Source organism: Neodiprion lecontei, chromosome 7 (genome assembly GCF_021901455.1).
Source record: "Neodiprion lecontei isolate iyNeoLeco1 chromosome 7, iyNeoLeco1.1, whole genome shotgun sequence".
Taxonomy (NCBI): domain Eukaryota; kingdom Metazoa; phylum Arthropoda; class Insecta; order Hymenoptera; family Diprionidae; genus Neodiprion; species Neodiprion lecontei.
Genome location: NC_060266.1, coordinates 9,749,375 through 9,763,773, shown reverse-complemented (window position 1 = coordinate 9,763,773; position 14,399 = coordinate 9,749,375). Strand labels below are relative to the sequence as shown.

Sequence of the window (14,399 nt, the reverse complement as noted above, 5' to 3'; positions counted from 1 at the left end):
CTATGGCGGGGCAGTACGAGCAGGGGTGAAAGTGCGAACATGGGCAAATGAGCATCGATAGCAGAACTAAGATTATTATCTAGGCACTACAGCATATCATTGACAGGAGTATCAGGTTGGAAAGAGCTTCAACTAGAGCTGTCGAAATACAAGACGAACACTTTAGGCAAAAAAGCATAAGTGGGAGCGGAGATGATCCTAAATTTTGTTGGCGTATGCATGGCTACACGAGCGTAAATGAAATCATGTCCTGCAATGGAAGGCGATTGCGATTGACCGTTTATGAATTCTTGGTCGCCAAATAAACGAAGGTCGAGCAAGTTATCAGAGATGTGTGTATGGTATATTGAGCTGAATGGCAGAAGAGATCCGAGTGTGGCAGAAGACCCGCCAATTGTCAGCATCATAGTTGTTACCATGCTGGTTCGTATTGAAATCATCAATGATCAGTGACACCGGATAGATGCCAGAAAACCAGTCATGTCAGTTTCGACGGTGGTTAGGTTGGATGCCTTGGGAGGATGGTAAACTAGCGAGACAAGGCAGGGCGAATGCTCTGCGATTTGAGTTCAACAATAAAATACTCATAGTTTGGTCAATTTAGACATTTCAAGTTACAAAAATTCCGACAGAGCTGAATTTTGGTAGAGACCTTGGGTTTACCATTATAAAGAAAAAGAAAAAAGTCCCCATCCATACCATGTGTGCTAAAAAAGTTATTCAAGGTCAAAGATCAAAATTTTTGATTTTTTCGATTTTTCTCGTTAACGGTTAATTTTATTAAAAAAATAGCTCAGACTAAAACTGTAGATCATAAAATTATCCACAAAAATGGTCTCTACATTTTTTTTCTTAAGAATCATCATTTTTGAGATATCGTGATTCTAAAAGTCGAACGTTATTATACTGGTAGACGGAATAAGGGACTGAGTATCTTTTGAGTGTATATTCTCCGAATAGTATGGTTTATACATATAAAGGCCGTTTCTCCACCTCTGGGTAAAATTCACCCGACGGGTAACCCTATCAAATTACATTGGTTAACCGTTAGGTAAATTTTACCCAGAGTTGGAAAAAGCGGCCCTAAGAGGCACAAATAAGCATTTTTACGTATATTAAATGTCCGACTTTATATATCCTACGTATATCGGCATATACCGGGACAATCTCTTGAAACTATACATACAATGCGCATGCGCCAAATAATTCAATCTCATTGGTCGGTAAAATCGCCCTGCGGCGATGTTTTCGTCTGCTGAGCAGAGCGCCAACGTACACAAAATTAAATTGAAGCTGTAAATCTCTCGCGCGTAAAGCCGTGGATTGAGGTTATGCTGCTGTTTATTTTTACGTAACGTGAATTGTTTAAGAAGAATAGTATCGTTCAGCAATACCGCGGTCGATATCGGAAGATATTCAACCGACGCAATAAAGAATTTAACGGAAAAGCAAATATCAAATGATACAGAAATTGGGTGTTATTTATTGAAAGAAGAAATCTGAAATTCAATGTGAAATGTCATTAACAAGTGGGAGTCTGGATAAACAGAGGTAGATAAGTAAAAACAAAGTTTATTGTGGACAGATTCTTTATTTACATAAAATTAAAAATGCGTCTCATTAACGATTTATGTTTTGTGCATTTTATTGGAAATTAGTTGTATCAAAAAATACCAAAAGATCCTGTCCGATAATAATAGCTTCTAATATTTTCAGGTACGAAGTAATTCATCGTCAAAGCGGGACTAAATTTGTTAGGCTTGGAAGCATGTAGGTAAATTTCTAATTACGTGATCTTTGACTATTACAATATTTTAACATGGATTCAATGATAAAATTAGTTTTTTTTTTGCAGCAGGCTCAAAGTTTAAACTTTGATTAACACGAGGAAAATTATGCCTTACCTGATGGTCAAAACGTTTAGGTGGCAAGGATCCTGGTTTCTCGAGCGGTGCAATCATTATAACCATCGAACCTGGTTGTTCCATCAGACATCAGGTGTCAGAGTGAATTTCATCAGGCCATCGCCACCTTCTTAACATCAGTTGAGGCAAAATTGAAGAGCGGGATATACTACAGATGATAATGGCTGAATATCCCATCATTTTACTTTGATCGAGCCAATAGCGATAAGTTTGTTACTTAACCGTTGCTGCCAATTCGTTCTACCGAGGAATCATTCTGTGCACCATTGTAATTCAAGCATTATTATTGACTGTTCACAACAACATTGTGAACGCAACTCGTTGGTCGCGCGCCTTCCAACCCACGCGAGGCAACCAGCCTTTCACACTCTCTAATCACGCGACCCAGAAGAAAGTGTGACGTCACGCGCGCCGCTCACGCCACCCACGCAGCCGAGCGCGTTGCGTAATCAGCCAACGTGGTCTCCCGCTGCCAAAGACCAACCGAGGCTGCAATAAGAGACGACCGATCAGACCGATCGGCAGGACACTTCGGGTTCACCTCGTCTCGACCGACTCTACTGACGCTGACGCTACAACGCCACGCCTTGCCTACGCTTCAACGCCACGCCGACGTTACGCCACTACGACGTTTTACTAACGCTACGACGACACGTTCTAAGACAGACCGGACAGCAGACTGATTGCATGACGGATCATGTTTATCTGGCTGCGGCCAGCCCACATCCAAACACAGCAGCTTCGAACCCTCCAGCTCCTTGGGTATTGCACCCTATCGATATCCCGTCACGGCCTCTCACCAGACCTCCAGCTGTACTACTTTCCTTGTGGGATGTACGGAGAGCTCGACTAACATCACCTAGCTACTGCAGACGCATCCCGGCTCCAGTTTCCCCGTTTCCCGAGCCGCAGCGCTCATTCGTGTCGACTGCCACCCAGACGACCGACAGTGAGTGGGAGTCTCCAGTAAAGACGACTGAGAACCGCCGTCCCCCGACACCACCAAGCTCTCGAGAGAGCCGGTACACGCCACCACCAAGGACCGAGACCGACCCCCCTCGACGCCCGATATCCTCGCTGCAGCCTCCACCACAATTCAAGAAGACAAAGACCTCTCCTACTATCACGTGGCAACCATTACTCTAACTTGTACATATGTCAATAAAATAAATAAAATGTCAAATAAACTCAAAAATAAAAACATACTCATCTTTGACTTCAGCGACCCACACCTTCCACGCGGTTCGGTCGAACTACTAGCTATCAAATAGCGAACATTGACCATGCTGTTTTTCAAACTTTATGCCATTTATTTTGGTATCTTATTTTGAAGCTTACTTTTACTCTCTTTGGCATTAAATTCAGATGAATAGTTTTTCAAGTCCTCAATTAGATTGTAGGGTCGAATTTTGCTAGGCAAACTGAATCAATCTAAATCTAGAATTGTTAAATAACTTCAGTTAAAAATGTCTTTAAATTTAATTTTAGTTGACGGTGTCATCAGGCTAGCTAGTTGCACGATAACTTAAAACCAAATTCAATTTTACAATCTTTATAGGGTCCCACGCTAAGACTGAAAGCTTGTGAATCTCCATTTACCGCAATTATTTGCATTTTATGTTAGCATTGTCTGGAGCAAAAAAAATCTGATTTTGAGATTGGAAATGGAACCTGAAACGCAGAAGTTATTCAGTAGCACGAATTGAAAACCAAGAATTTTATAATGGTTCCTGCAACAAAGGGACTCTTTCCAAATATCCTTGTTACAAGGTGATGTTCGGAGGATTATGAACAAGATATTGTATCGGATTACATTATTTGGAAAAAAATCTTCATAAACTTCGTTAAAAATGAGATATTAATTTATTTTGATGGAATAAGGGACACAATCTTGAATCCGATAAGTCAATATCCTCGTAATAATTTTCTGACATTACTCTAAAACATGATTGTCCTTGAAGCTAATTGTTACGTTAAGGCTCATTTTGAGAAAGTTGTTTTTCAACTTGTGTCATAGGATGTGATCTACGTTCCTGGTTTCTACGCTTCCGATTAGATTTTCTTTGTTTCGAGCCGCACTAACATGAAATACAGAAATCATTTTAATAAATCTAATATTACTTGAATTTTCAAGTTGAGTATTAGGTTCCCTTCATTTATTCAATCGAACATCATCGAAAATTTGCGAAAGAACTCTGATAATCATTAGAAAATTTTTAATAGTAGTAGCAATAATTTATTGATCGGAAAAAATACATTGACTATCGACTATTTGTAAATTTTGTTGAACTATTTTCGAGAAAAAAAAAAGATTCACCATTCTGTTACAGATAGTGAGATATTTAAATTTCTTGAACGCTCGGTTTAATGTCTCATTTTCAAGAGTGATAAAATTCAATATTACCACCTGAAATCACAAGAGAGTGAGAAAGTTGCTTAGTTGCTTGAAAGTGGCGATGATCTTTGTACGTGTGATAAATTGAATAGGCAGATAACAGTAAATATTGGAGATGTAATTATTTTGGCTGTATCACCTGTTGATAGAAAAAAATTTCATTGTTATTTCTAATGTACGAAATAATAAAAGTGATCAAATAAAATGTTCCCACCTACCTGCTGCGTTTTTTCCAAGCACCCAACATTCAAACAGATTTCTCATTTCAGTCGAATAAAGCCAATTTTCAGAGAGCATTAGCATCAACTTTCCGAGTCACTACCTCGACTGTTTGAGATTCTAACCTCAAAAATTCGTATGAACTACATCGCCGCCAGAAACAGACTTTGACAGCTGAAACTCGGAGTGGCCAGCCTGTCCGAGCAGCCGATAAAACTCGCGCATGCGCATTGTATTTCAAGAGATTGTCCCGGTATATACTAGGATGATCCTTACTTAGGGTGTTGATGATTTTTTTCAGACCACCCCCCAAATCAACTATAAATAATTCAAAAACAATTTCCTAATTCTTTCAGATTTTTATATCAATTCTAACCCGTGCGTGTAAATGGATGGATATCACCATTTAAAACATACCTGTTTCATTTACATTCTCAGCATATAATTTATCGTAAGAGTGACTATTTTCGAATCAATCTGTAATAGCGAAGATTTAGTGAGTATTAGTACTACTATCTGAAAAAAAATTCACTTCATCATACCAACCAATCTCGACGAATTGCACACCCTAGAAATTTGACTTTTTCTTTTTATTTATAAGAAATGCAATTGTCTATATTACCTGGTATGATGATGTGAATTTTTTCAGATAGTAGCACTCATGCTCACTAGAACCTCACATTCATGGATTTTTTCGAACATTATTACTCTTACAGTAAAATATATACTAAGAACGTATTCAAAACATGTGTATTTTAAATTGGGAAATCCTTCGTCTTCCAGGCACGGGTTACAATTGATATAAAAATCTGAAAAAATGTGAATTGTTTTTGAATTATTTATAGTTATACATATACTATGTATATCCGTGACATATGCGTGTATATTATAAAGAATGTAACTCGTTCGACCGTCAGAAACGCGATATCTCAGAAATGATAATTCTTAGGAAAAAAAGTATAGAGACCATTCTTGTGGATAATTTTATGATCTACAATTTTTGTCCGAGCTATTTTTTTGATAAAATTAACCGTTAACGAGAAAAAATCGAAAAAACCGAAAATTTTGACCTATTTTTTGACCTATTTAAATTTTGAATAATAATAATTCACCCTAGACGAACAAAACAGCAATTTCCGTGGCGGCAAATCTAGATGAAATGGTGCACTCTGATTGGCCTAGCACTATCGCTTATAATTCAAAAACTATGCGTCGGACGAGCTTCCGGAAAAGAAATTCTCGGTTGGATTTTAACGAGGTATCATGCTGGCTAGTGCGTGGGAGGCAATTTAGGGACACCCTGTATATTGTTTCGGAGTGTCACGCACGGACGATAATCCAAAGGATCTCGTTCAGCGTGATCTAAAAGCATATATATGTAATCTATTCGCGAGCGGATAGAAATAAATTACTTTGGGCTTCGCTTATATAAAGTGTAAACACACCTGCTGTGATGAAAGTACAGTATTCTGGGTGACAGGATCTCAGTGGTATGGACAAGACGAATGGAAGGGACTCGGATTGTCCACACTGGTTTATATTTTGTTTAATGAAATAAATCAAGTACACTATTGCAAATGACAAACAGAGATTTGGACGACTAGGGTAATCAATTGAACTATGACAAATGACAAAGAGATTTAGGACAACCAGGGTAATCAATTAAACTATTACAAATGACAAAGAGATTTAGGACAACTAAGTACTACGTTACGGTTTAGGGAAGGTGAGTCGAGGAGTGGGTCACCTTAGGAAGCGCGAGGGTGACTCTTAGGACACACCACAGATTCGCCGAGCCGTGCCGTTAAGAAATCCTGAGTCTCCATGATGCTGAAATAATTTTTTTTTAATAAAATTCAAAAATTCATATTTTGGAAAAATCAAAAAACACAGTTTCAAAAATTTCAGGATCTCTTAAGATTGGTTCAAGGTAGTATACAAAAAAATTTGAGTCAAGAATTTATTGTCGAGCGTCAATTTTGAGAACTTTTAAAAATTCAAAATTTCACAAATTTGAGATTTTTAAAAATTTTTTTTCGAGAATTTATTTTTTCACAGCCCCAAGTATCGCCTTTGAAATTAACCATTGATCATTTCTTAATTTGCAATAGTTTTCAAGATATTTAAAATATAAGTTTAAAAACAGGACAAATTGTGAAATTTTGAGTTCTTCATATCTTTTGAAAAAAAAATTTTCAATTTTTTCCCTTGGCAGAACTTCGTAATAGGATGAAATAAAACTCCTGACCAAAATTCGGCCAAATCGAAGGGGGTCGATTCCAACTATTGGTCGATTTGACATGGAATGACCCATTTTTCAAAAAGTGTACTTCAATACTTTTTCGAAGTTTGTCAGCAAAATTACTCGCACGATAGGAATATTTTTTACCTTACTGTTGATCAGCAATCCCAGGTTTTCGTAATGGTAATTGTCTGTCCGCAGTCTTTACATTTCACGTGTTCACTGATAAACCAAAAAACAGTCACAAAATTCAACAGAACGTATTCGATGTCGTGATTCACAATCGGTTCTAATTCAATTGAATTTCGAATTTTTTCGGCAGAAGCACACATTTTACTGTCATCTTTTTCACATTCATGCTGATTCAACGGACGTTTTTTCCGGAGGATTGTCTTTACGGATCTTGAACGTCGATCTATCCGTTCTTGAGATTTTATTTCGCTGATCTTTACGGTTCATTTTATCGATTTCACTAATGATGCACAGAATAGAAAATACTGTTCACCTCTGTAGGATGAATGATAGACCGACGCTTCGAAACAACCCCAGGCACCCAGGGTTATCCTACCCTTGTATACCTGATCGGTATAACGAAAGGCCCAGCGCGATAGTTGCAAACCCGATCGACCGCGCGCTCGACGTTCTGCCGCATTTTGCAGAATAACCCACAACTTCTATAATATTGCGAATTTCTGCATGAAATTTGTATAAGACATTCTTTGAACTACAATTTATAATAAAATAATAATAAAAAATATATAATAATAAAAATAAGAATAATAAAATACAACAACAACAACAACAACAACAACAAACAAAATCGAATATTTGGAAAATTCACTCAGTTACTTCCCCTTAATGTCAAGTTAAAACTCGCCTGTCGCCTTCAGCTCATGGCAAAGTCAAGTATGTGTGGCTGCAAACGCGCTGTGTCGCTTGAAAAGGCTATTTTAAGAGGGATTTTCGGTTTACATGTCTAGTAATTAATAATTTATATTGATAAAACATAACAGCTAGGCAATAGTAAGGAGTCAAAGGGGCGAGAAAATTGAGTTGATTAAGGGGTAACACCACTGTAAAAACATAAAAATGTGACATTGTTTTCTTAATAGAAGAAAACGTAACAATGTATAAATATTTAAGGAAGTTATGAGGCATATATTTAATCATCATACAAAAAATTATTATCAACAAATATTAAAAAATAGTGATATTGGAGCCATCATCGCGAGACATGTTGAATTCTGCGGCGCGCAGTGTAACTCGTGCCAATTTGAATCTGGAAAAAAACGTTACTTAATCCACATATTTATAACTAGAGAAATGCGTAGGAGATTTTGGATAAGTTAATTTAACCATTATTTACTGTTAAATGATGACCCTGTTTTTGTCGAAAATACAACGTCTTTCACTCAGACACTCGCCAATCACACGAAAATCAATATTTTTAATATCCCTTCCGGATTTTTCTAGCCATAAACATCTAGATCAAGTAATATATTTTTCCAGATTTAAGTTTGCACCAGTGCACTGGGTGTCGCAAAATTCAACATGTCTCAAGACAATGGCTCCAGTGTCGCTGTTTTTTAATATTTGTTGATAATAATTATTTGTATCATATTTAAATATACGCCCAATAACTTCCTTAAATATTATTGTCTCATAATTTTTTCTTCCATCCCCAAAAAATTGGCAAAGTTAAAAATTTTTATAGTTATGTTACCCCTTCTAAAAGAAGTAGACTTCATTCAAGAAATTATCAGCTGAATAGAAAATAGTATAGGCTAAGAACCCATAGAGTTGATCAGTAGACGGATCGATGTCCCGAACGTAGTCACTTAGTTCGTGCAAAGGCTTCATAAAGAGTTCTGTACAGTGAGTTATGTCATCGTCTGCCCGGATCTGCAGCCGACTTAAACATAGCAGTCGCTGTTTTACGATAAAACTACATAGAATTGCAAATAGTCACGACTCTTAGTGCTCTGATAATTGAGCTTACGCGCAGTTCTCTGACCTTCTATATTGTAGCGCCCTACGAAGCTTTTGCAAGACATTACCTGGTATATGTATGTAAAAGCAGTTACCTCACTAGCCATTTAAGATTTGTTTAGTTAACTGGTGATTGTTTATTACAAAAGTTATCGTACTTATATTTTCAAATTACAGAGATTAATTCCCGTAGATAGTGGAAACGATTTGTTTGTTTACAAGGCGCCAGAAGTTCCGTGTAGTAAAATTTATACGATTAGACCTTATTCAGCAATTGACGAGGATGCAGTTCGAACAATTTGCAACAAAATATCTGGAGGCACTTCAGTTGTAGCTGATAGGTAAGCATTTATTTAGCTGCTCCTACTAAATTTTATCATAGAGACAGTCATTCTACTGTTTTACATGAGTCTAGATTGGTAGGAAGCTATCTATTACTGAGCCCTGAGTTGTGCATGGTTGTCGAGGATGAAGATGGCATTGTGGGATATGCACTCGCTGCTTTGAACCTCAAAGCGTTTAATCAGAAGATGGCAATTTCCTGGATTCCAGAACTTCAAGCAAAATATCCGTTAGACGATAGTGTCAAAAATCTACCGCAATATGAGAAGGTAAATCAGTAACTTATATCCATTTTCTTCGTCATTGAATCTCTTAAAAATTTAAATTTACTACCCAAATAATTCTCGATGCACATTGGTTTTCAAACTGTTTTGTTACATCCAGTTTTATATTTGAATAACATTTTCTGTTCAAATACCATCAACCACTAGTTACTTGGTAGATACGTGTTGACATAAAATCCGTAGCATGTTTAAACCTTATAGAACACAGAGACTATGCAGTAAAAAATGATGTGACGTTTAGAATGGAGCCCCCAAAAACATCGCATATGCACTTTTGCTAATAATACAGCAAGTTTAAGATGTCCTTACTCCTTAGTAATCAGTACACAATATTTATGTATATCTCCGAACCGTTTGCTGCAATAATAGTTGGATTGATTTGGTTAATTGCAATTTGTAGGAGGCAATACAATACTTTCACGCATTCGTGCCTGACGTTGCGGAAGAGTTATCCAGACAATACCCTTCCAAACTGATATGTTCAATACTACCCAGTGTAACCGACCAATCGGTTGCAAAGAGGCTTGTCACTTGTGTTCTTGCTGCTTTAAGGGCAAATGGTAAGTTTTCAGTCGTACTAATAAACAAAAGATGAAGTTTTGTACATATCGGGAGTCCTTGGTGAAAGTACTGACTTCAAGCAATGTGGTCACCGCCAGCGCCAACACATGCACAAGTTTTCGTTCGCAGCATTTGTCCGCTTCGCTCCGCTCACGTAAAAGTTATCCGTGTGTTGGTGCTGGGGGTGAGCGCGTGGCTCGGAATAGGCACTCTCATCAGAGACTCCCGGTACGTATAATGGAATTCGAGCTAAAGTTCTAAGCTAAAATAAACTGTTCATGATATTTTTTTTCTTGACGTAAATTCACTACATATTCGTACTTGAAATAAAATCAAAGTACGTCATTTGAAGCAATTTCTGATAAAAAACTATAATGTGAAATCATATCATTAAAGTCCAGGGTAATTTATTCCCAAATTGTATGACTACTTGTATGGTCGCTTTAATGTAATGAATACCATTATCTCTGTAAATTTACAATATCACTACATGGAACTGTAAATAGTCACAACTCTTAGTGCTTCGATAACGGAGCTTACGTTAAGATCTCTGAGCTTGTATATTGTAGCGCCGTACGAAGCCTTTGCAAGAGATGACCTGGTATATACAAAAGCAGTTACCTCAGTAGCCATTCAAGTTTTTTTAAGTGAATACTTCTTATGCGACAACGGCACGTTCCTTGGTAACGCTAAAAAATGTCCGTAAACCGGACAAGAGAATGGAGGAATAGAAGAAGAGAGAGGAAGAGTGATGTGTGAGCTAGAGAGAATATTAATAAGATTGTATGGTGAAAAATCAATTCTTGTTTCATCATTTTATTACAAAATGGTCACACTTCAAGTATTTATCACACGTTATGTCCTCCAGACTTTTGACCCTTCTCCCATACTGTTACAGCTACTTTATACAGTGAATCTTATTACTTTCATCCTCTCATTGCCTCAACTCCCATATCGCATCAGCAGAATACTACCTCTGAATTGCAACTAGCCAGTCGCTTGGATCCTTCCTCCCGTATATTCACTCTCAAATCATCTTTCAATCGGCCAACATCTGAATTCACCTTTCTTCCCTTTTTCGTCCTCCATATCTTCGCATTGTACTTTCCATACCTTTTACAATAAATCAATTGTATATTTAAACATTTAACTTTTCGATCACTTTATTCTTCGTACATGCACGTACATGATATCGTCATCGATAACTGCTCGTCGTGATCACAACCATCCACCCCGTAAGGAAACCATGGCATTCGAAAACCTACAATATTTCTACGAATAATGCAGAAAAAAATGATAATTATTAACAAGAGCTGTGATGTCGATTATTCATTTCAAAACAGCGAGCAATTTGAAGAATTTGTTCGATTTCACTCTCCGATGAGTCATTTTGCTCGCAAAATTATTCTTTACAATTCTACCACGCCTATTTTTTTCATTACTTTAGCACTGTTCAATATCAAATTTTCGAGGGTTGCAATTCTATTGATTTTGATTGATAAGTAGCTATACCGGATTAATTATTAAAAGGAAAAGAAGTCGGTTCAGTGAATTTGTGAAAAGTAGTTTTTCAAATAACATGAGCCAACGTGAAGTGAAATCGAATAATTCTACTTCATTTTTCACTGTCTTTTAAGAGGTCGAAGTAAAAACTCGATATCGAAGTAGCTGTTTATAATTCTCGTATTCTTTTTTCCACATTTCTGGCCCAAACACCGTAGCTTACGAACATACTGATTGTGAGTTAAACTAAACTAAACACTTGACGTGCGATCATATTGTAAAAAATGATCAAAATAGTATTAATATTTAATGGTACAGCCACCTAAAAAATGCATCTTCTCTTCGAATTCTCGACTTGAAAGGCCGATGATTTTTTAGTGGATTTTATTAATTAAAAAAGAATACCCACTTGCTGGAAAGTTCGTTCATCTCTTTCTGCTCATAAATAATAGCTTCTGAAAGCCTGTACAAATCATTTGATTTTGATTTTACTCCAGAGTATCAATTTTTATCATAACACAGCCCTGCAAAATTTTGTCGAAAAACTACTCAACGAATGATTCGGTGTAGTTCCTATGTATTTTGGTGCGATGAATGTGATGTTGTTGCCCGTTTGTTTCCACTATATCAGGGCTGCGAGATATTCGATCGGAAAATAGAATTTTCGACGAAAATTGCACTGTTTTTACTCATATTATCTGCCAAACCGCTACATAAAGTACGGTGGAAACAGTATATGTCATATGTTATAACTTATTTAGTGATATACCATTGTTTTCCAATTTTATTATACTTACAAATACCTATGAAAAATATTTTCGACATGAAAATTCCATATTTTTCACGTTTGTTAAGATATATGTATTATTTCCGATTGCAACGTTTCATGCAAGATGATTTCAATGCGATAAGGGTATTTTCATCCAACGAAAATAACAGCCCAAGCAGTGAATTTTGACAGCAGAAACCAAAATTTTTATCCTTTACAGTTATAGCAATAGATAAGCGTAGGTAATAACGCATACCATCAGTTTTTTAATGCACTTTACGTAACGGTTTGGGAGATAATGCGAGCCAAAGATATCAATTTTCTTCAAAAATGAAACTTTTCGACAGAATAAAAATCCTGACGTAATGGAAAAAACGGGTAACGTCATCATATTTAGCGCACCAAAATACGTCAGAAATACATCAATTTATTCCTAGAGCAGTTTGTCGGATAATTTTTATCGCACCGTGATAGCCGTTCAGTATCAATATTTAACCCTAATGGGTCACTGGGGGTGAATTTAACCCAAAAATTTTTCAAACTCCTCGTAGAGTCTCTTAGTCCTGAAATCCAATCTTTAGTCCAGACGAATAAGTTATGAAATTGACTGACTTATACTCTGGAATAACGTAGGTTAGCCGATTTTTTTATAGATTCATTAAAGACGGACGAACATATTTTCACCTATGCCCCAAAAATTGAGGTCCGGGTTTGTCCGTAACGATTGTTTAAACTTTTGAGACCCTACATTTTGTTAAATAACGTCTTTGTTATGGGTCATACACGGAAACTATTCATACAACACTTGTTCTTCTCATAATTGTCGATGAAACAAGCTGTCGTGAGATCAACTTCCTCTATTTGTTTAGTTGCAAAATGCAAAATGCCGTGGAAAAAAAAAATTCACATTTCTTGTTATAAATCGATGAATAAACAAAGTGTGGCTTTGAAACTCATGGTACAGGTAATATGAAGTGTCTTCAAAATTATCGTGCAAGGCTTTTTTGGCTGTGTTATATAGTTGAGCAACAATCCGCGACAAGCCAAAATCCGTATATCGTCTGCCCTTTCTTATGTGATTGGCCCACGGGTTGCTAAAAAATCATGGAGTCAGTTCGTTACTAGTACTTTTCATAAATGAAAAAAAAAATTTTTATACTTGAAAATCACATTTTTTGGGTGACTTGAAATTTTTTTCGTTTAAACAAATAGAGATATCTCAGAGAATATTCATATTATTGTGAATATTATGATGGATTGTACTTGCCCTTCATTTTACGAGTAATTTAAAAAAAAAAAACCTGAATATCTTGATTAGAACCGGAGATAACGGTGCTTAAGTGTTATTTTGTTTATTGCTGTTGTAATCAATATTGAGAGGGAAAAAAAAATCAGCCATCTCTCAACATCCTAAGGCATCACCGTGAATTTTTGCAGATCTCTAGATGCGTTGTATCTAGTAAAAAAAAAATTGCTCAACATTCGTTGAGCGGTGATAGTCGGAGGAATGAAGCCGGGCGGCGTGGTGGGGGGCTCGAAGCTTCGCGCGCCCGGCTGTTCTCGCCGCTTAATTAACATCTCAATAACTCCGTTAATAATCATCGTACAACATTTTTTCTCTTTTAGAACTATGCTATTTTTTTCTCAACAATTCGAATCTGTAATTAGATTTTTAATATTTATAATATTTTTTTTTCTTTTGGATTTTAGTCATATTCTTAGGAAATATTGCTATAAATGACTTTAGATATATAATATCTGTGAATTTTAAGATGAAATGAAATTAAAAAAAAATCAATTACGGTGGTGTGTGTATGTATACATATATACATACACATATGTATAATGGAAGACGAGAGAGAGATTCCGGACGTTATAACGGGTTGTTGCTTTGAAATTTATATTTTCCTCATATGTGTATATATATTTCTATAGATTACACTCATCCAAAGTTTGAATAAAAAAAAAAATTGAAAATACCTAGGGTAATGGTAGGAAAATTGAAACTGATTTAAGCGTCAATTATATATAATGTTACAATACATAAAATAATGGTGAACATGTGACCATAAATATTCATACATATTTTTTTTCGCTCGAAATTGCGTACAGAAATATATATACATATACATGTGAGGAAAATAAATATTTCACAGCAAAAATCCGTTGT

At 36.3% G+C, this 14,399-nt stretch overlaps 1 protein-coding gene across 2 annotated transcripts in view; it reads left to right on the top strand.

Annotated features, from left to right (window-relative positions):
• LOC107226158 (protein O-GlcNAcase) overlaps positions 1–14,399 on the top strand; it is a 187,888-nt gene that overhangs the window by 168,965 nt on the left and 4,524 nt on the right. For both annotated transcript variants that reach the window (XM_046744761.1, XM_046744759.1), the window contains 3 exons: positions 8,948–9,111; positions 9,186–9,381; positions 9,797–9,956. In XM_046744761.1, the coding sequence (XP_046600717.1) occupies positions 8,948–9,111; positions 9,186–9,381; positions 9,797–9,956 (520 nt within the window). The remainder of the gene's footprint in view (positions 1–8,947; positions 9,112–9,185; positions 9,382–9,796; positions 9,957–14,399) is intronic.